The sequence below is a fragment of the Geotrypetes seraphini genome, chromosome 1 (genome assembly GCF_902459505.1).
Source record: "Geotrypetes seraphini chromosome 1, aGeoSer1.1, whole genome shotgun sequence".
In the NCBI taxonomy this organism is placed as follows: Eukaryota; Metazoa; Chordata; class Amphibia; order Gymnophiona; family Dermophiidae; genus Geotrypetes; species Geotrypetes seraphini.
This window is the reverse complement of record NC_047084.1, coordinates 154,217,157-154,240,414: the sequence shown is the minus strand read 5'-3', so window position 1 is coordinate 154,240,414 and position 23,258 is coordinate 154,217,157. Positions and strand designations below refer to the sequence as shown.

The following is a 23,258-nucleotide window of genomic DNA, read 5'->3' as shown; positions in this document are numbered from 1 at the left end:
CTGCTCCTCACATCTAGGCATGTCATGTCACTGATAAGTCTGTTTCTTTAACCCTTTTCTTCTTTGCATGATCATCCGTATTTGGGTCCAGCTTAAACATAGAGACCTGAATTCTGTAAACGGTGCCTAGTTTGGAGGCGCCTGCCTAGTTAGGCACCGTAGTTAATTGAAAAACAGTCAATTAAGCATTTTAATTGGTAATAATTGAAATTTAGGTACTAATCAAGAAAACACGATTCAGTAACATGGTGCCTCTAAGATATTAGGTGCCTTCGTAAAATTATAGTCTTTGTCAATCAGACAGCTAATCTGAAAAACAAACAAATTAAGCAACTCAGACCTGCCAGCCATTTCAGAGAGAGAAGCCTTTGTCTTCCATTTTAAAGTTAGCAACTGTCTCACTAATCCTGTTATCCAAATTCATAAAGATAAAATAATATACTTAATTTCTTACAGCTTCATGAATATATTTTACTACCATACTTTTAGGAGGCCTCACAGCGGCTGAAATTAACATTTTACCCCCAATTTAAAGTATGATTAGATCGTGGTACATTTTGTAATTGCCAAGAAAAACCATTCGAGTCGGCCATTCTATCTGGAACAAAAATAAAATTTAGTATATGACCATGTGTATGCATAGGTTTGTACACCAGCCCAATACAGACAATGAATGAACAAAATCAGTTGCAATCACATCTTCTGGACATAGATCAACATCGAAATCTCCCCAAAATAATAGTTTCAAATGAATTTAACTTACTGTCCATAAGGCTTTGATTAAAGGTGATTCATCGGCATACAGCAAACCTGGAGGACAATAACAAAATACAACATTGAAAACAGAGGAATAATGCTATCGGAAATAGCTACTTACAGGTATATCTAATGTACATGTGTAAATGGTGCATGCAGTAAGTGTAATGCAATAGTTGGCAAACACGTCCACACCTCTTCCTTCATGCCATGCCCCCTGAAAAATAAATTCAGAAAATTTTGATAGCACGCAGTTTAATGAGCAGTAACAAGCAAACTACTACAAAATCTCTTAATGCAGCTTGTTTCTGGGCATCACGCTTCAGTAAAAGGGCCCTGATATTTTGAAAAAGGAAAAATTATGTTCTTGTATACTAATTGAAAGTTGAATGTTTCTTTAGCCCTGACGACACTGGAAAAATAAACCACTTCATAAATGTATCAGAGCACCTCTTCAATTACTTATGTGCACTACATTAGGCTTATCTTCTGGATAAAATGATTAAAAGTTGCAAGCAAGAAAGCCCTGTTTTGTAATTTAGTTTGTCTGCTTTTCTTCCACAGTTTCTGAAAACGTATATGGCAATTTCCAAGATACTTGGTGATAATGTTGGCATTGGAAAAGCCAATGAAGCTTTGTCAAAAGCCTTAGAAAGGTAGGTTAAGGGGATCCATTTTTAACTTGCTATCAATGTACATTCAGCCCTGAAAAACTTGAGTCCTTAAAGATCTGTTGCTTTCTGTTTGCTAACTTTAAAAATTTTAAATAATGGTCCTCTGATATGATCCTTTCATTGTAAGCTACTTTGAAAGAAAACAGGTTGCAAAAGATAGTATTATATTTCGCTTTACCTATAAAACATGTTATACTTTTTTTTGTACAAAAATGTAACAGTATGAATGAAGGTGGAGCCTGGAGCCTTCACAATTATAACAAACAATAACAGGGACAAATTATTATATAGAAGGGAAAAAAAAATTTAAATTCAAAACTGAACTGCGGTCCCTTCAATAGAATGCCACTTTCAAAAACTTTACTAATATACTAGTCTTATAGCCTGTTACATTAACGGGTGCTAGAATATGTGTGTGTGTGTGTGTCTGTATTTCTTTCTTTCTCTCTCTCTCCTTAGCCTGTTTCTGTATTTCTCTCTTTCTGTCTTTTTCCTCAACTGTCCACCACCACCCCTTGCCTGCTCCCCCTGTGCATTCTAACGGATGGTAGAATATGTGTGTCTGTCTTTCTTTCTGTCTCTCTCCCTCCCGCTGTCTGTCTTTCTTTCTGTCTCTCTCCCTGGCCCCCTTTATCTGTCTGTCTCTCTTCCTGCCCCTGTGTCCTTCCTTTCTTTCTCCCTCCCGCTGTCTGTCTATCTTTCCCCTGTCCCCTATGCATCAGCAGCATTTATTCCCCCCCCCTCCCTGTGCAGCAGCCATAGCATGTCCTTTCCCCTAACCCCGTTTCCCTTCCCACGTTCTAGCCTGCACATTTTTTTTTTAATGTAGAGTGAGAAGAAACTCAGCCTGTACGCTCCTGCTGTTTTCAGAAAATGTGCTCTGGGGGAGGAAGTGAGACATTTTATTTTTCAGCTCCTTATGCCCTCTGAGTTTATGAGCTAAGTCCTCCTGATCTCAACTGATTTTTTGCTTCTCTTTGGGGTAGTTTTCACTGGGGGAAACAGTGCCCTCTTGTATTTGGGTGGCAGATAGCTCAATCCACACGTAAAATTTTATGCGATTTCGCTTTTGGTTCGGTGGGGTCTGCTTCGGCGGCTGGCTGCGGTCCCTGGCCCGCTTTCCCGGCCGCCTCCCTAACAGCAAACTGCAAACGGAACGGAATCCAGGGGTGGGGAGGAGTTGGGGGGGGGACAGTTGCACGCGAGCTCTCACCTCCTCCTCCTCCACCCCTTCCCAGGTCACCGCCAGTCAATGAAGGGCTGCTGCGCCTCGGGGGCCGAGCGCGTGTGTCGGGGCCGTGGCAGGAGCCGTTGGAATTGTTAGTTTGCAGTTGGGTGGGCTGGCGGCCGTCCTTGCGCTCCATCCACCATGCGCGCGGGCTGCCTCTGCCCTAGGGGGGCGCTCGGCGACGATGCCTTGTCCCTCAGCGCCGGTCCCTCTGCGCGGCTGCACCGTGCGGCGAAGTGGTTGGCAAATGCCAGAGGTCTGACAGAGTGAAGCCCGCCCAGTCCTGGAGTCCTGGTGACGTAGTAAGCGCGCATGCGCACTCTTGTGGCCACATCCCGACAGATCAGATCTCAGGGAACACGGCTTAAGAGTGCGCATGCGCGCTTAGCGTTTTATTATTATAGATGTGTGTGCTTGCTTGATTTATAAGTACACTCTCAGGCCCGGATTCTGTATAGGACGCCCAGTCTCAGAAGCCTAAGTCCACCTAAAAAGAACCTGATAACCTGATTCTCTAACTGATATCTATGTTACAGATGCCGGTTAGAGAATCGGATTGCCGCTGAGCTTATCTTGGGAAGGGATCTCCCTGCCACATTAAGTTTAGTGGTAACCCGTTCCCCCCCACACACACACACACACACACATGTGAAGACTACCAGCAGGAGGGATGCCTAATCCCTCCTGCCCGGCACCCCCACCCTACATTTCAAAACCTAAAAGCAGATGCGGCTGGCCCAGCTGATCGCAGCAAGGGAATCCCCGATCAACCTCTTAAGTCTCAAAAGTTGCCCTTTAGGGATATTATCGCTGAGCTGTTTGGGGTGAAATCTGTCATACCTTAGTAAATTATTACGATCTATGCTTTCTATGGAGGGTGGTTTAAAAAATTCCTCTTTCCAAAGTAACTGATATATCCAAAAAAGGAAGTTGTTTACAATGCACATTAGCAGAGAACTGTAAATTGGAATCACCTTTTGTTCAACCATTCAAAGAAACAGTCCAAATGCAATCTAGTGCCAATCCATACCGCAAAAACGTCATCTACCACTACTACTTATCACATATAGCGCTGAAAGGCATGCGCAGCGATGTACATTTTGACATTTATAGACGGTCCATGCTCGGAAGAGCTTACAGTCTAACTTGGACAGACAGACGTGACATATAGGGTTGGGGTTTGTAGGGGTGATTCCTGCTTCACCTAATGTTAGGCCTCAGACTCATGTCAAGCAAGTCATGAACCATCTTTGCTGCCCTGAAACATTCTGGATGTGTTTACAAGAACTGTGTGTGTTCAGTCAAGGACATGTGCCCATCCCAGCATGTCCATCTCCTATGTGAACATGGAGGAGTTATGAACTATGCTTTGTGCTGTTATCATCTGTGGCGCCTACCAAGGCTTCTGCACAAGAAGAAGACTATTCATTCTTGCTGTTCTGTTTTGATTGGTCCTGGAGGGTCATCTGACACAATCTAAGGATTGAGGTGCTTTTCTCAGGGTTAGACAATTTTGGATTTGGGTGAACTCGGATCTAAACTACTTTGTACTGTTTTATAATAAGAACTGATAAAAGGTTCTCTCTTGTGACCAGCTCTCGGAGGAGAGTGATGACGCAGAATTGTCTTTTGGACATATCTGAAAGTGCTCTGGTTTATATCACAAAAAGGAACTCTGGCAATATCTATTACAGCCACACCAGTGATAAACAACCTTGTCTGACCGGATGAAGATCTACAACCTGCTAGAAGCTGAAGAAAGAGAAATTTCATCCCCAGGATTTGCTGAGGCTCTATCCGGTGGTGAAACCGGAATTATCTTTTACAGTCGCTGGGTTAGATAGAATCTTGTTTGTATGGATGAGATGTTAGATCCCTTTGGTGATAAGCTCTAATAAATTGCGGCTAACTTATCAGGAATCACTCACTCAGTATTGTAAGGAATTATGCATTGTGTGTAAGAATTAGTCATTTATTTACTAAATTACTTAGGGCTCCTTTTACTAAGGTGCGCTAGCAGTTGTAGCGCGTGCTAGACGCTAACGCCTCCATAGAGCTTGCGTTAGTATTTTTCATTTAGCGCATGGTTTGCACGCACTAATCTTTAGCATGCGCAAAAAACGCTAGCGCACCTTAGTAAAAGGAGCCCTTAGTGATTACTGTCACTAATTGTGTGCTGACATTTATATATATGTATTCAGAGATATTGTGAATAATTATTAGTTTATGGCTATATGTGAATTTATTTTTTTATCTTTATAATAAAACTATTTCAGATATTTTGGGTCTCTCTGTTTCACTCATATAAGGAGGCATATTGCGTAACCCTGCTGCAGTGGTGTGAACCTAGCCACGAGGTAATTATGTGACAGATGTTTATCTGCACTAATTAGTATATCACACCATAAATCTGCCTACAGGTTGCAGAACTCAAGGTGAGAGGAGTTAAGGGTCAAAAGCACTCTCAAAGAGGTGGGCTTTTAACTGGGTCTTGAACACTGCCAGAGAAGGAGCCCACCATAGGGATTTGGGCAGCTTGTTTCAAGCATACGGTGCAGCAAGGCAGAAGGGACACAATCTGGAGTTGGCAGTTGAGGAGAAGGGCACAGGTAGGAGGGACTTACCAGCTGAGTGGAGCTTACAGGAGAGGATCATAGGGAGAGATAAGTGAAGCGAGATAGTGAGGAGCAGCTGAGTGAGTGCTATCCCTCCCTTGCCATTTTTTTCCTATACCCTATCTTTTTATTTTTGATATTGTACCCTTACCCTCTTCTTTTTTGTTTTGACCCTTTTTTTTTTTGTCCTATCTGTCAGTATTGGTTGTTCATCTTTCCCCCAGGTTTTTAATTTATTTTTAAGATTGTAAAGTTGTAAACCGCTTTGGTATGTAAAAGCGATATATCAAGTCTGAATAAACTTGAAATTTAAAAGGAGTTTGAATTTATTTATTTAATTTATTTAGATTTCTGTCCCGTTCTCCCGGGAGTTCAGAATGGGTTACAGTTGAAATTCACAGTAAAGTTACAGGACAAAAAAATTATAGGCATTCGAAGAAGAGGCAGGTGAGGGGATGTAGAGACAGGAGGAGAGGGGGAGCAAGGGAAGGGAGGAGGGAAGGGAAGGCAGAGAGGGGGAGTGGGAAAGGAGCAAGGCATCAGAGGAAGGGGAACAGGAAGGGAGCAAGGCATCAGAGGAAGGGGAGCAGGAAACAGGAGAGGGAGGAGAAAAGGAGGAGAGAGGAGAAAGGAAGGGGAGCTAGGAGGAGGTAGTCCATTAACATTGTTCAATTGAAGAGATGGGTCTTCAGTGTTTTCTGAAAGGTCATCAGCGAGTCTTGTGATCTTATCTGGACAGGCAATTGGTTCCAAAGACGGGGGATAAAGTGGCTGTATGAGCGTTTATGAGCTGTTTCCATTGTTTTTGGAAATGGATGGGAAGTCAATGAAGTGACTTTAGGAGAGGGGCAATATAGCGGCTCTCCCAGAATTCTGGATGGATTGGAGGGGAGCGAGATGGCTAAGCGTAATGCCTGAGAGTAGCAAGTTGCAGTAGACTAAGCGCGAGGTGATGAGGGCGTGGATAAATATTTTGGTAGTGTGCTCAGAGAGGAAGAGTCGGATTTTGGTAATATTATAGAGGAAGAAGCAGCAGGTTTTATCAATATGTTGTATCTGGGTAGTGAAGAAGAGAGAGGAGTCAAAGGTGACCCCAAGATTATGAGCAGACAAAACAGGAAGGATAATGAGTATTGTCCACAGAGACGGAGAATGAGGGAAACGGAGATATGGGTTTAGGCGGGAAGATGAGCAGTTCTGTTTTAGCCATATTAAGTTTTAGATGGTTGTGAGACATTCAGGTGGCAATGTTGCATAGGCTTCATTGACAGTCTTGTGTATCGTTTCCAAATAAGTATGATTTTATAAAAATCGGAAGGATACAAAAAATGTTCTTTGAAAGCTGTTACATATAGGCAGTCAATAGTAGAGGCCATTTTGGCCCCCACGGCTGTGCTTTTGATTTGCATAAAAAATTATCACCAAACTGAAAATAATTCTTATGGAGTCATGAGCAACATTGGGTATACAAATTAGGCACCCTCCAGCCACATAGTCTTAATAATGAAATCGAATGGCAGGCATTTTTGAAGTAGTATCCTTTGGCGTCTTTTCTAACATTTCATTGGCTATTTCTGATAAATCCGACATCATCACATTCTATGCGTTCTTCTTGTAATACATCTTGGATAATTCTTTTGTAATCCGCCTTGAACTGCAAGGTAATGGCGGAATAGAAATCCCTAATGTAATGTAATGTAATGTAATGCGTGATCACGTGAGGTTTATTGAGCATGAAGACCGCTGCATTTTTTGAATGTTAAATCTCCATTTGAAGATTCAGAATGATGAAGTATCAATACTGACAGGTATTTCCCCGATATAGCTTCAAGTATTTCTATGTCTTTATTTAAGTTTTTCAATTGTTAAAAAACTTTTTGATATTTATTTTTATTATTATTTTCATAGAGACCAATACAGGGTATTAAATGTTTTTCAGGTTTCCTGAGGCAGGAAACAAAACATGTTCCACGTTGGAACGCTGAAGTTTATCAAGATAAATCTTGTTTTTTGATATTGAAGATTTGAGAGTGTATATATCTAATATAATAAAAGGTTAGCTGCGCATGCGCAATCCCTCCTGCGTGTTCCATTTTCCGTGAGCTGTAGGGCCCTGCAGGTAGGAGTGCGCATGCGCGCTTAGGGTTCTGTTTATCGTTTGTTGTTCGGTCTGGCCTGCTCCCTGCTCACCTTGTACTTTTAAGTTGAAAGACTCGGCGTTGGCTCCTCTCACGATCCCCGCCTGCGTCGGACCTTTTATTATTCGGCTTCTGATGGCCGCGCAAATCTCCTCACTGTCTCTCCCAGATGTCGGCTTCAGGTGGTAAGATATTGGGAATCTGTGCTTTGGTGGGGGAAGTGGCGGGTGAGCTAGAGAGGGAGGGAGCAACAGCCGGCCGAGGTGAGGGCCTTTCTCTGCAGCAGGAACTCTTCAGCCCCATCATTGCCTGAATCCCTCTGTTCCTGCGTCTGGCATTTTCACTCCTCCATGCCCCAGTTTCTCCAGCAGGTCTGCTCCAGCTGTCTCATCCGTCCACCTCTGAGGAGTTAGCAACGCCCTCGCTGTCCCCACGTACATAAGAACATAAGAACATAAGAAGTTGCCTCCGCTGAGGCAGACCATAGGTCCATCCTGCCCAGCGGTCCGCTCCCACGGCGGCCCATCAGGCCCATCGCCTGAGTAGTGGTCTATATCTATCTATACCCTTCAATCCCTTTTTCTTCTAGGAATCTATCCAAACTTTCTTTGAAACCATTTAATGTTTTCTTGTCTATAACAGCCTCTGGAAGCACGTTCCATGTATCCACCACCCTCTGAGTGAAAAAGAACTTCCTAGCGTTTGTTCTAAACCTGTCCCCTTTCAATTTCTCCGAGTGCCCCCTTGTACTTGTGGTGGTCCTTAATTTGAAAAATCTGTCCCTGTCTACTTTTTCTATGCCCTTCAGGATCTTGAAGGTTTCTATCATGTCTCCTCTAAGTCTCCGCTTTTCCAGTGAGAAAAGTCCCAACTGCTTCAACCTGTCGGTATATGGGAGATTTTCCATTCCCTTTATCAGTTTAGTTGCTCTTCTCTGTACTCCCTCAAGTACTGCCATGTCCTTCTTGAGGTACGGCGACCAGTACTGGACACAGTACTCCAGATGCGGCCGCACCATTGCACGATACAGCGGCATGATGACTTCCTTCGTCCTGGTCGTAATACCCTTCTTAATGATACCCAACATTCTGTTAGCTTTCTTTGAGGCTGTAGCGCACTGCGCCGATGTCTTCAGTGTTGCGTCTACCATCACTCCCAGGTCTCTCTCCAGGTTACTGACCCCTAGCGGTGTTCCCCCCATTCTGTATGTGAACATCGGGTTCTTTTTCCCCACGTGCATGACCTTGCATTTCCCTATGTTGAAGCTCATTTGCCATTTTTCGGCCCACTTTTCCAGCTGCGTTAGATCCTTTTGGAGATTTTCGCAGTCTCCCCTGGTTTGAGCCCTGCTGTATAGTTTGGTGTCATCTGCAAATTTAATAACCTCACACTTGGTTCCCGCCTCTAGGTCGTTTATGTAGATATTGAACAGGAGCGGTCCCAGCACCGACCCCTGCGGAACTCCGCTCGTGACCCCTTTCCAGTCTGAGTAATGGCCCTTTACGCCAACCCTCTGTTCCCTGTTCGCCAGCCAGTTTTTGATCCATCGGTGGATCACCCCTTGTATCCCACCAACTTTCCCCAGTCTCTCCTGATCAGCATCCAAACGCGTGGTTTAAACTTCATCATGTCACTTTCAAAATCAGAGGAGAAAATCCAAATGGGCTGGCCCAACCCTGAAAGAATTTCTCCTTCCCTCGCTTCTGTTTTTTTGCTCTTTGGAGTCTGTTAGCTTTTTGAGGTTTTGAAAACTCATATTTCAAGACTGGACAGGGTTCTGTGCTCAGGGCTGAAATTCTTTCAGGGGCTAGAGACGGGGGGTGGGGAGAAAAAGGAAGGGAGGCCTACTGCTGGACAGGGGGATAGGAAAGAGGTGCTGATGGACAGGGGAACAGATTCCCTGTTGGTCTCTAGGTCTCTGAGCATATATATAAATCCAGCAAGCACAGACATATATTTATAAAGCTTTTGTAAGTGACATTTATATTGAAGGGACTTCAGTTCAGTTTTGCCTTTCACAATTATGGCCATACACAGAGGGTTGCAGGTAAATTTTTTTTTTTAAAAAACCACTATTGCTGTATATATAAACCTGTTATTTCACTGGCACTGTACCAATGCAGTCTCTCTCCTTCTTTTATCTGAACACATACAAAACCAGTTTCAAAGGTATTCCCTACCTTAGCAATCTTCTGGAGGCAGAGACTTGAACACTACTTCCCACTCTTTTTCTTGCTCCCATACTTACTCTAGCACAATCTATTGGTCTTACAGTATTTGCATACACCGACAACATTCGACTACTATATCCTTTAGAATGATCCATGGAATCATTCTGATATCCTGAATATCAATAAGAATTTGGAACAGATTTGCTCATGATTACATACTAATAAACTCTCTTTAAACACAAAAAATCTAAAGCTTTCCTGTTTTCCTGTAATGAAAATGAAGAATTGATGACACCAATATATCTTGCCATCATGTTTCTATGTTTCTACAACTGCCGTCATGTTTCTATGTTTCTATACAATAGTTACTGCGGATGGGCAGACTAGATGGGCCATTTGGCCTTTATCTGCCATCATGTTTCTATGTTTCTGTCTTACAGATACTCCAGTTCTGATGGTCGATACCATTAAGGTACTAGGAGTTATTTTAGATTCCAAACTAAGGCCCCCTGCTACTAAACTGCGATAGCAGTTTTTAGCACAGGGAGCCGCGCTGAACTCCCCGTGCTGTTCCTGACGCTCATAGAGTTCCTATGAGTGTCGGGAGCAGCGTGAGGCATTCAGCGTGGCTTCCAGCGCTAAAAACTGCTAGCGCTGTTTAATAAAAGGAGGCCTAACTTTTCATCAACAAATAAGATTTATTTATTTATTTATTCAATTATTTAGCCCATCTTCCCAAAGGAGCCCAGTTCTGTTGTGAAAAAATATTTCCACAAGTTACGAATGATTAGATCAATATCTCCATTACTGGAACCTTCATCTCTCAATATTTTGATTCATTCATTTTATTACTTCTCATTTAGACTACTGTAATGCATTATATCAGGGAATTACTCAAAAGGAATTGCAAAGACTACAGATTATACAAAATACTGCAGTTAAACTTCTTTTTAAGGCCAAAAAATATGAACATGTCATCACACTACTATGCAAGGTGCATTGGTTTCCAAAAAGCCTTTGACAAGGTGCCCCATGAACGCCTACTCCAGAAACTGAAGAACCATGGGGTGGTAGGAGACGTACATAGATGGATCAGAAACTGGTTGGCAGGTAGGAAACAGAGGGAAGGAGTGAAGGGCCACTACTCGGACTGGAGTAGGGTCACGAGTGGGGTCCCGCAGGGCTTGGTGCTTGGGCCGCTGCTATTTAATATATTCATAAATGATCTAGAAACATGGATGAAATGTGAGATAATAAAATTTGCAGACGACACCAAACTATTTAGTGGAGCTCGGACTAAAGAGGACTGCGAAGAATTGCAAAGGGACCTGAACAAACTAGGGGAATGGGCGATGAGATGGCAGATGAAGTTCAACGTTGAGAAATGTAAAGTATTACATGTGGGAAACAGAAACCCGAGGTACAACTATACAATGGGAGGGATGTTATTAAATGAGAGTACCCAAGAAAGGGACTTGGGGATAATGGTGGACATGACAATGAAGCTGACGGCACAGTGCGCAGCGGCCGCTAAGAAGGCAAACAGAATGCTAGGCATAATCAAGAAGGGTATTACAACCAGAACGAAAGAAGTTATCCTGCCATTGTATCGGACGATGGTGCGTCCGCATCTGGAGTACTGCATCCAATAAAGGTTGCCGTACCTTAAGAAGGACATGGCGTTACTCGAGAGGGTTCAGAGGAGAGCGACGCGTCTGATAAAGGGGATGGAAAACCTTTCATACGCTGAGAGATTGGAGAAACTGGGTCTCTTTTCCCTGGAGAAGAGGAGACTTAGAGAGGATATGATAGAGACTTACAAGATCATGAAGGGCGTAGAGAGGGACAGATTCTTCAAACTTTCGAATAATAAAAGAACAAGAGGGCATTCAGAAAAGTTGAAAGGGGACAGATTCAAAACGAATGCTAGGAAGTTCTTCTTTACCCAACGTGTGGTGGACACCTGGAATCCGCTTCCAGAGGGCGTAATAGGGCAGAGTACGGTACTGGGGTTCAAGAAAGGATTGGACAATTTCCTACTGGAAAAGAGGATAGAGGGATAGAGAGCTGCGCGGGGACGACGGGAATCCCGCGGGACCTGCGGGGATCCCGCGGGTTCCCCCTTCGGATCCCGGGGATCCCGTGGAGATACCCTCTAGGGTTGTGGGGATCCCGTGGGGACGCCCCCTAGGGTTGCGGGGATCCCATGGGGATGCCCCTCGTGCTCTCGGGGATCCCGCAGGGTTCAATGCTGCAAGGCTCATCTGATTTTCCTACCTGCCCTGCTGCGAGGCTCGTCTTCCATTTCCTGCCTGCCCTGCTGCAGCACATATAGCCAATCGGAAGTCTTCCCCGATGTCAGCGCTCACGTCGGAGGGAGGGCTTAAGCAAAGCCCTCCCTTCCTCCAACGTCAGCGCTGACATCGGGAAGACTTCCGGTCGGCTGTGTGCAGCAGGGCAGGTAGGGAAAAGGCAGTGGCGTACCAAAGGGGGGGCGGTCCGCCCAGGGTGCAGCCATGGGGGGGAGTGTGCACAACCGGTTAGGTCCCCTTACCTTTGTGGTGCTTCCCCCGACCGACCGACAACAGGCCCGGCCGACAAACCTCCCTGCCCTGTAGCTGCGAATCTAAATTACCTTCTTACAGCAGCTTCAATACTCCAGCTGCTGTAAGAAGGTAATTTAGATTTGCAGGGAGGTTTTTCGGACTGGGCCTGATCTGTTGTCGGTCAGGTGGGGAAGCGCCACAAAGTAAGGGGCAGGGAGGGAGAAAGGGAGGAAAGGTGGAGTGGAGAAGAAAGACGCTTAAGGGAAATGGGTAAAACTGAGGGGGGAGAAGGACGCTGAAAGCACTGGGGAAGACAAAGGGGTGGAGAAGGACGCTGAAAGCACATGGGGAAGACAGAGGGGGGAGAAGGATGCTGAAAGCACATGGGGAAGACAGAGGGGGAGAAGGACGCTGAAAACACATGGGGAAGACAAAGGGGTGGAGAAGGACGCTGAAAGCACATGGGGAAGACAAAGGGGTGAAGAAGGACACTGAAAGGACATGGGGAAGACGGAGGGGGAGAAGGACGCTGAAAGGACATGGGGAAGACAGGGGGGAGAAGGACGCTGAAAGGACATGGGGAAGACAGAGGGGGAGAAGGACACTGAAAGGACATGGGGAAGACAGAGGGGGGAGAAGGACACTGAAAGCACATGTGGAAGACAGAGTGGGGAGAAGGATGCTGACAGGACATGGGGAAGATGGGGGGGAGAAGGACGCTGAAAGGAAATGAGGAAGAGAGAGTGAGGAGTAGACACTGGCAGGGAAGAAGACAGAGATGCCAGACTATGGGGGGAGCGGAGGGAAGAAGATGGGTGCCAGACCAATTTGGAAGGGGAGAGAAAGGGAGAGGCACAGTAACAGAGTAAATGGAAGACGCAGAGAGAAGAGAGACAGTGGATGGAAGGAATTGAATGAGAACATAAGGAAAGCAGAAACCAGGCAACAAAGGTAGGAAAAAAATTCTTTTTTTTTTTTTTTTGCTTCAGGATAAAGTAGTAAATTAGTTGTGTTGATAAAAATTTGTAAACATTAGAGGCTCTGGTAGAAACCTGTTTATAAAGTATGTATTCTTCCCAATTAATATTTCCAAATTTATAAAGTCTTTTTGCTTATTTTTAAATGGATTTCTGCCAGAGCCTTTAATTCAGTAGCATAATTAACTGAAATAACTATTTCTGAAGTTTATAGGGACAGGCGGGGACGTAGGGGATTCCTCACGGGGACGGGGAACGGAGGGGATTCCTTGCGGGGACGGGTGGGGACGGAGGGATTCCTCGTGGGGATGGGTGGGAGTCCTCATGGGGACGGGTGAGGACAGGTGGGACTTTGGCGGGGACGGATGGGATTAAGTCCCCGCGCAACTCTCTAATATAGATAGAGGATTACTGCACAGGTCCTGGACCTGTTGGGCCGCCGCGTGAGCGGACTGCTGGGCACGATGGACCTCAGGTCTGACCCAGCGGAGGCATTGCTTATGTTCTTATGTTCTTATCAAACACAGAGTGTCTTTTAAACTCGTACGTCTCACATTTAAAATTAGGCAAAATAATTCCCCAGGATTTATAGATCGACTACTCATCCCATACATTCCGACTAGGACACTTTGGGCTCCTTTTACTAAGCTGCGATTGCGTTTTTATCGCACGCAGGATTTTAGCGCGTTCTAAACCCACGCTACACGGCTAGAACTAACGCCAGCTCAATGCTGGCATTAAGGTCTAACGCGTGCTAAGCATGCGCTCAAACTTCTATCGCAGCCTAGTAAAAGGAGCCCTTTGTTCCAGTCAACAAAATCTATTAACCATTCCGTCTCCAAGGCATAGAACTTATGACACTCCGCTTAAGACCATTTTTTCCGTCAACACTCGCACTCTCTGGAATGCTTTTCTATCATACCTCTGTCACGAACCCTCTTTAATTAAATTTAACTCTAATCTTAAAACTTTTTTATTCAACTGTGCCTATGAAAAGGCATATTAAGGTGTATCATATTTAAACAAAAATATAGATATAAATTAAATCAAAGATGTATTTGTAAAATTCCATAAGAACATAAGCAATGCCTCCGCTGGGTCAGACCTGAAGTCCATCTTGCCCAGCAGTCCGCTCACGCGGCGGCCCAACAGGTCCAGGACCTGTGCAGTAATCCTCTATTTATACCCCTCTATCCCCTTCTCCAGCAGGAAATTGTCCAATCCTTTCTTAAACCCCAGTACTGTACTCTGCCCTATTACGCCCTCTGGAAGCGCATTCCAGGTGTCCACCACACGTTGGGTAAAGAAGAACTTCCTGGCATCCCTTTTCCTTCTTGTAACTTTCCCTCACTTTCTTTCCTATCAAGATATTGTAGTTCTTCCCTGGTCCTTCCACCTTTTTACCTTACTGTATCTTTATCTTTGTTATTATGTTTACCCTTATTCTTTATGTAATTTTATGTAATTCTTTTTCCTTTTACTCCCCACTTTTATTTGTAAACCGCTTAGTTTTATAATGAACGGTATATCAAAACTTTAATGAACTTGAAATTTGAAGGAAACAACTGAGCTACTGCTACTTCTCTTCCCTGGCACTCCCGTCAGTCAGCATACACTGGGAGTTCCTTACTCAGGATTGCTCTTCCTTTCCTGGTACTTCCCTTGGGTTCTGCAGACCCAGTTGCCACTCCCTTGGAGGATTCTTGACTCAGGGTTCCTAATCTGCTCTGCTCCAGAGCCCCACACCCCTGATTCAGCGGCAGTGGCATAGTCAGAGCTTAGGGGCCCTTTTACTAAAGTTTAAGAAAGTTTGGACAATTTCCTGAAGGAAAAGTCCATAGGCTGTTAATTAAGACAGGCATAGGGGAAGCCACTGCTTGTTCTGAATCGGTAGCATGGAGTATTCTAGAGCAGTGTTTTTCAACCTTTTACACCTTTGGACTGGCAGAAATAAAAGAATTATTCTGTGGACCGGCATCATTCTGTGGACCGGCGGTTGAAGAACACTGGGCTACGTCGTGGGCCAGATCAGAGATAAGGCTTCCGGTTCAGGCGCAGGATGCCCGTAGGAGCCACTGCCCGTGGCTTTGTGCACTGAATCAGTTAGGAAGAGGGAGCTGGCTCGAAGATAACGCCGCATCGATTGCACTGTGGACCGGCGGTTGAAGAACACTGTTTTGGGCCTGATGCACGTGCTGGCCCTGTGGACCGGCAGGAAATTTCTGTGGACCGGCATTGGTCCATGGACCGGTGGTTGAAGAACACTGTTCTAGAGGGTTTAAAGCTCTTTATAATCAGATTTTGAAGCTGTTTACAGATTACACACAAAAATAGGCAACTTACTATTTAATGAATACTTTAATGGGTGCAATTAGATAATATCACAGCAATGAAAAATGGTTTAAAAATTGTTGGGTGGTTTTTCAAGGATCAATGATTGATATCAGGAACCGATAAGACTCAGAGTAAGTTTACTTATATGTCGGTTTCTGAGATCCTTTTCCTCCCATAATTGAATGTCATTTACCAGTTGCTGTACTGAGGAACCTAATTCTGTTGTAGTTGAAAATTGAAGGAGATCAGAGCTCATGATAAACCAGGGTTTATTTTCATAGGGCTTGATATTTATAGTGATTCAACTGAGCAGGGGCGGTTACTGCCCAGTTAAATTGCACTGGCTATATCCCCCACTGATATTCAGTGGCACTTAACCAGTACAGACTGTTGTGGCACTGTCCGGCTGTCCCCAAATTTACCTGGGCAACAGCAATATTCAATATCAATACCAGATAACTGTTCAAGCAATAGGACCACATAGATAGCAGTCCTAACATGCCATGGCAACTAGCTAGGTACCCGAATAACTTCTGGGAGCTATCAAGTGTGAGGATATTCAGTGCTGGTATGTGGATACAGGCCAGTATTGAATATATAAGAACAGATCAGCCCACGGTGGTCAGTATCTGTAAAATCTACACCAAGAAGAGTACGTACGGGAAAGCCCACTTCTAGGGATGATCATCCATGATTTTCCATTTCTACTGTTCTTCGTGCATATATGTATTGTGGGGCTTTGTCCTGTTTTAGTTTTTTGTTTTTTTTTTCAATCTATGACAGTACCAGATAAATACAGTAAAACCTTGGATTGCAAGTAACTTGGTTTGCAAGCGTTTTGTAAGACAAGCAAAATATTTTATTAAATTTTAACTTGATATATAAGCAATATCTTGCAATACAAGTACATACAGTATACACACATCACAACTGAGCCGATGATTCTTCTCTTTCTGACGCTGCAGGAGTATAGTGACTGTTCTAAATGAGTGAGGTCTTGCAATACAAGTACGTATATTTGTATTAAAGTACGTATATTTGTACGTATATTTGTATTAAAGTACGTATATTTGTATTAAAGTTTTTGGGTTGTGGAACGAATCGTCTGAGTTTCCATTATTTCCTATGGGGAAATTCACTTTGATATACATAGAAACATAGAAACAGACGGCAGATAAGGGCCACGGCCCATCCAGTCTGCCCACCCCAATAACCCTCCCCTACCTTTCTCTGTGAAGAGATCCTACGTGACGATCCCATTTTGTTGGCCTCAATTACCTGTAGTGGAAGACTATTTCAGCGATCAACCACCCTTTCGGTGAAGAAATATTTTCTGGTGTCGCCATGAAATTTCCCACCCCTGATTTTCAACGGATGCCCTCTTGTTGCCGTGGGTCCTTTAAGGAAAAAGAGATCCTCTTCCACCTCGATACGGCCTGTGACATATTTGAATGTCTCGATCATGTCTCCCCTCTCTCTACGTTCCTCGAGTGAGTATAGCTGCAATTTATCCAGCTGTTCCTCATACAGGAGATCCTTGAGTCCCGAGACCATCCGGGTGGCCATTCGCTGGACCGACTCAAGTCTCAGCACATCTTTGCGGTAATGCGGCCTCCAGAATTGTACACAGTATTCCAGATGGGGTCTCACCATGGATCTATACAATGGCATAATGGCTTCGGGCTTACGGCTGACGAAACTCCTACGTATACAACCTATGATTTGTCTAGCCTTAGATGAAGCTTTCTCCACTTGCTTGGCCGTCTTCATGTCCTCACTGATGATACGAGTGCTTTGGATTACAAGCATGCTTCTGGAACAAATTATGCTCGCAAACCAAGGCTTTACTGTATACCAGTGGTCTCAAACTCAAACCCTTTGGAGGGCCACATTTTGGATTTGTAGGTACTTGGAGGGCCGCAGAAAAAATAGTTAATGTCATTAAAGAAATGACAATTTTGCATGAGGTAAAACTCTTTATAGTTTATAAATCTTCCCCCCCCCCAAAGGCCTGCATGTTCCCCCCCTCCCTTCTTTGCTGCATCCTCCAGCTTCCCCCCGGCCTCCCAGTCTTAGTTTCAGCTAATCACTGCAGCCTGCAAGAGGCTTGCCGGTGTTGTAGCGTTCCTTGCAGGCTGCCATCGGCCTCTGCAGCACGTTCCCTCTGCCATGGTCCCGCCCCTCCTCTGATGTCAGGGGCAGGATTGCGTCAGAGGGAATGTGCTGCTGAGGATGATGGCAGCCTGCAAGGATCGCTACAGTACTGGCAATCCTCTCTGCAGGCTGTGGTAATTATCTGAAGGTAAGAGCGGGAGGCCAGGGAGGAAGCTGGAGGATGCTGCAAAGAGTGGGCAGCACTAGTACAGACCGTGAGCCGCAAAATAGTACCTGGTGGGCCACATGTGGCCCCCTGGGCCACAAGTTTGAGACCTCTGCTGTATACTGAATTGAAAGCCAAAGGACCTCAACTCAAACATAACTCACAAAAGAGATAAAGAGAGAGGATTATATTTTCACTCAAGTGCCTTCCTGGACGTTTGGACTAGGAAAGAATGTGAGAGCAAACGCAGGGGTCTTCACAAACATAACAATATCATTTGATTAAAATTGTCATTCCGCTAGGTAAAGAATTTTTTTAACAGTACAAATAATTGTAAATGATCTCTTGTTGTAGATCTGATTGCTTTTTTTGCTTGCAGGAAGTGACATGCTCCAGTAGTTTTCATTTTTTTCAGATGGGTCAAAGGTCCTATGGTGTAAAATTTCCAAAACTGCATCAAAACATTTTTATATTAAATCATGAGATTAAAGAGAGCTTTTTACATTTTCTCGTCACCGATTCCATTTGCCTTATTACTTTCAGGTCTACCTCACAAACTTGTGGCACAATCAACAAACCCCTTAGTGGCCGTCTCATCTTTGCTCTATTTGATTTCTCTACTCTGAGTAAATGATTAAGTTTTCATGCATTGGTTCAACCAAAATCTATGTTCACTCAACCACATCCTTTATTGATTACTTCTATAGCAAACAGTAGGCCAAGTGTGATATACATAATTGGACAGTTGTCAAGGGATGTGGGTGTTAACAGTCCTATTTTCCCAGTTGGAAACCAGAATCACCTGGATACACAAATATTCTGCACTGTTTCATTCTCATCCTTTGGACCGAAGAGTCCTGTTGCTCAGAATATATGTTTTTAACTCTCCAAGGTCCGGTTGAATGAATTCAGTGATTATACCATATAATGTGCTCTCCAAGTTGCACCTGTGCACTGCATATAGAAAACTGAGAAAACAGGAATTAATATTTGGCTAACACTGTAACCTTGCTCTTGAACTTGTACAAATCATTAGCTGGGCTTTGGTATAGTAGTAGTTTTATTTCTGTCATTATAAAGAGAAGTATCTCATCATTTATTTATTTTTATCGTTTTAAATTAAAAAAAATTTTATTTTACAGTTTTACATTCCATTTACCTGAAAGCATTTGCAGTATTTAATGCAATCGGATCCACTATGGTCTCCTTTTACAAAGGCGCGCTAGCAGTTTAACGCGCGTAATACCGCGCGCTAAACCGCCGGCCACGCTAGCCACTACCGCCTCCTCTTGACCAGGCGGTAGATTTTAGGCCAGCACAGGGGTTAGCGCGTGATGAAAAGTCACGCGCGTTAACTCCGCTAGCGCCACTTAATAAAAGGAGCCCTATAACTCTCATTGATATATAGATAAAGTGGAATATAGATAAGTGGAATATCACATACTATACCATAAATTTGTCCTGTTAAATATGGGCATTTTATTTGTTCTTGTTAGACTTGTAATTATGCTAAATACCTGGCCCGTTTCGTGGAAAGGGAGATGCCAGAAGACATATGTCGTATAACTTTTGGAAAGGATGGATTTCACATTCATTTGGTTTGGGCTGATGAGCTGCACTGTGTGAACTGTAAATATATAGACCAGTGGTTCCCAACCCTGTCCTGGAGGACCACCAGGCCAATCAGGTTTTCAGTCTAGCCCTAATGAATATGCATGAGAGAGATGTGCATATAATGGGCGTGACAGGCATGCAAATCTGCTCCATGCATATTCATTAGGGCTAGCTTGAAAACCCGCTTGGCCTTATGGTCCTCCACGACAGGGTTGGGAACTACTGATATAGACCATTCTTGGGTAGCCCTATCAAAAGTGAAAAACAGTATGGTAATCTTGATTCTGCCGATATCTAAACCACCAAATTGTTTTTTGTGGAGAAGAATTATCTGTCTTTATCACCCACTTCTGAAAGGAAAGATAACTCATTAAAGATAACTTGGACCTTCAAACAAAATTAGAATCTATCAAAATGCTCAGATCTCAGACCAGCTGTTTAATTAATAAATTTATTTAAGAACATAAGAATAGCCTTACTGGGTCAGACCAATGGTCCATCAAGCCTTGTAGCCCATTCTCACGGTGGCCAATCCAGGTCACTAGTACCTGGCCAAAACCCAAGGAGTAGCAATATTCCATGCTACCGATTCAGGGCAAGCAGTGGCTTCCCCCATGTCTTTCTCAATAACAGACTATGGACTTTTCCTCCAGGAACTTGTCCAAACCTTTCTTAAAACCAGCTACGCAATCTGCTCTTACCACATCCTCTGGCAATGCGTTTCAGAGCTTAATTATTCTCTGAGTGAAAAAATATTTCCTCCAATTAGTTTTAAAAGTATTTCCCTGTAACTTCATCAAGTATCCCCTAGTCTTTATAATTTTTGACAGAGTGAAAAATTGATCCACTGATACCCGTTCTACTCCACTCAGGATTTTGTAGACTTCAATCATATCTCCCTTCAGCCGTCTCTTTTCCAAGCTGAAGAGCCCTAACCGTTTTAGTCTTTATACGAGAGGAGTTCCATCCCCATTTTAGTCTTTATACGAGAGGAGTTCCAACCCCTTTACCATCTTGGTTGCTCTTCTTTGAACCTTTTCTAGCGCCACTATATCTTTCTTAAGATAAAGAGACCAGAATTGAACGCAATACTCCAGATGAGGTCGCATCATAGAGCGATACAGGGGCATTATAACATTCTTAGTCTTGTTAACCATCCCTTTTTTTAATCATTCCTAGCATCCTGTTTGCTATTTTGGCCGCCGCCACACATTGGGTAGAAGATTTCATCATATTGTCTACGATGACACCCAGATCCTTTTCTTGGGCACTAATCCCCAAGATGGACCCAAGCATCCTGTAGCTGTGATTCAGGTTATTCTTCCCACTTTGCATTTGTCCACATTAAATTTCATCTGCCATTTGGACGCCGAGTCTTCCAATTTCCTAAGGTCCACCTGCAATTTTTCACAATCCGCATGCCTTTTAACAACTTTGAATAATTTGCCGTATTTTCACGCATATAACGCGTGCGTTATACGTGTTTTTACAAACCGTGCATACCCTTGCGCGGTATACGCGTGAGCGCGTTGTACAAAATTTTTTTTACATAGTTCCCCCCCCCCGATGTCCGATTCACCCCCCGCAGAACCGCTCGCACACACCCGCACCCCCACCCCGAAGGACCGCCGACTCCCCAACTCCCCGACACATGGGCCCAACCTGACCATGTGCCTCAGGCCCTGCCCCCAGGAGGGACCTAAGGCTCCCGGGCCTATTCTGATTGGCCCAGGCGCCTTAGGCCCCACCAGTAGGCGGAGCTTTGGGACGGATGGGCCAATCCGGCCTCATTCCGTCGTTAGCTGCCTGCCGGACAGGCGGGTTTGGCTCCCGTCTGTCCGGCCAACTACAGAAAGGTACGGGGAAGGGGGGTGGGGGTGTCGTGGGGGGTCGGCCAGGGGGGTCGGGTCGGCTGGGGGGGCGGTCGGAGGTTCTTGGGGGGGGCGGTCGTTGGGGGGAGGGGGGTTTGCGTCGAGGGCAGGAGAGCCTGGGATCCCTCCTGCCCGTAATGTAGTGCGGGGTGGGATTAGGGGGTCGCCGTGGCCAGGAGGATTTAGGCTCCCTCCTGGCCCGAACAACTAGGGGGGGGGGGGTCACCAGGGCCAGGAGGACTTGGGCTCCCTCCTGGCCCGATATTGTCGGGGAGTTGGGGAATCGGCGGGGCAAGAGGGCTTGGGCTCCTTTTTGCCCCGATCGTGTCGGGGAGTCGGGGGGGCAAGAGGGCTCGAGCTCCCTCTTGCCCCGATCGTGTCGGGGGTGCCAAGGTTGGCTGGGGCAAGAGGGCTTGAGCTCCCTCTTGCCCCGATCGTGTCGGGGAGTCGGCGGGGCAAGAGGGGAAGCAGCAGGACACCGGTAGGAGCTTCTACATGATTGGGGGGGTCGGGAGGCTGTGGGGGTGCGAGCGGTCCTTCAGGGTGGGGGTGCGTGTGAGTGGTCCTTCAGGGTGGGGGTGCGAGCGGTCCTGCGGGGGGGGGATGAATCGGACGTCGGGGGGGGGGCATCAGGCTTTCAGGGTGGGGACAGGACTTCAAGGGAGAGAGGAGAGTCGGGGCGGGCGAAAGAAGAGTCGGGGTGGCCAGAGGAGAGTCGGGGCGGGCGACTGGAGAGTCGGGCAGCATGCGCGGTATACGGGTGTGCGCGGTATACAAAAATTTCTGTACATAAATTTGTGTTTTCCGCGCGCTATACCCGTGTGCGCGTTTTACACGGGTGCGCGTTATCTACGTGAAAATACGGTAGTGTCATCTGCAAATTTAATCACCTCACTCATCGTCCCAATTTCCAAATCATTTATAAATAAGTTAAATAACAGCGGTCCCAGTACAGACTCCTGTGGCACTCCATTGTTTACTCTCTTCCATTGAGAAAAATGACCATTTAACCCTACCCTCTGTTTTCTATCCAATAATCAATTCCTAATCCACAACTGCCACCTATCCCATGACACTTTAATTTTCTCAGGAGCTTCTCATGAGGAAATTTATCAAAAGCTTTCTGACAATCTAGATACAACTTTATCCATATGTTTATTCACGACTTTATTCAATTTTCTATATTGTTCTCCCAGAGGAACTCAGAACAGTTTACATGAATTTATTCAGGTATTTAAGCATTTTTCCCTGTCTGTCCTGGTGGGCTCACAATCTATCTAGTGTACCTGGGACAATGAAGGGGATTGAATGACTTGCCCAGGGTCACAAGGAGCAGGGTGGGTTTGAACCCACAACCTTAGGGTGGTGAGGCTGTAGCTTTAACCAGAAAAATGAAAAAAAAGTGTTTCTTTATGCCTTTTCTTTTTAGCAACCCTCAACTTGAGATTCCATACTTGGCTGTTGAGAGTCATCTTGGCTGTTGAAAAAGAAAGCTAAGTTGCTTTTCTATGATGAGGGTTCTCCAAAGACAGGATCAATCAGACAGGAATTTCTTCCCTCCTCCCTTAAAGAGCTGGAGTCATTAGGGCCTACTTTCATCCATAGTTGTCGCTATTTCTTTTAAAGAGCAGCCACAGCATTTAAGAAATATGTATATTCAGTGCTGCTACATGGATAAGCAGCAGCACTGAATGTGTGTAAAATCGGTGACCACCATCCACTCTTAGGGCAATTCTGTAACAGGTCACCTACAAATAGGCACTCAGAGGGTGGAGCTGGTCTGTAAAATGAAGTAGGTGCCTATTTTTCATTAAGGAATAATAGCCTAACCAGGTAAAAAATTCACCTAAAGATGGTATAACTGCAGGTGCCTAAATGCCAAAGATATGAGAGAACTTTAAGTATTCTGTCACATAGGTGTGCATCCCACCCATGCTCCATCCATCTGGGCATCCCTTAGCTATGCAAGATATGCTTGTATTTACAAAATAGTGTTTAGGCGAGAGTCTGGCAG

The 23,258-nt window shown here is 44.9% G+C and overlaps 1 protein-coding gene across 6 annotated transcripts in view; it reads left to right on the top strand.

The window, feature by feature from the left end:
• TTC29 (tetratricopeptide repeat domain 29) overlaps window positions 1-23,258 on the top strand; it is a 479,583-nt gene that overhangs the window by 405,274 nt on the left and 51,051 nt on the right. For all 6 annotated transcript variants that reach the window (XM_033940245.1, XM_033940255.1, XM_033940229.1 and 3 more), the window contains one exon: window positions 1,321-1,412. In XM_033940245.1, coding sequence (XP_033796136.1) covers window positions 1,321-1,412 — 92 coding nt within the window. The remainder of the gene's footprint in view (window positions 1-1,320; window positions 1,413-23,258) is intronic.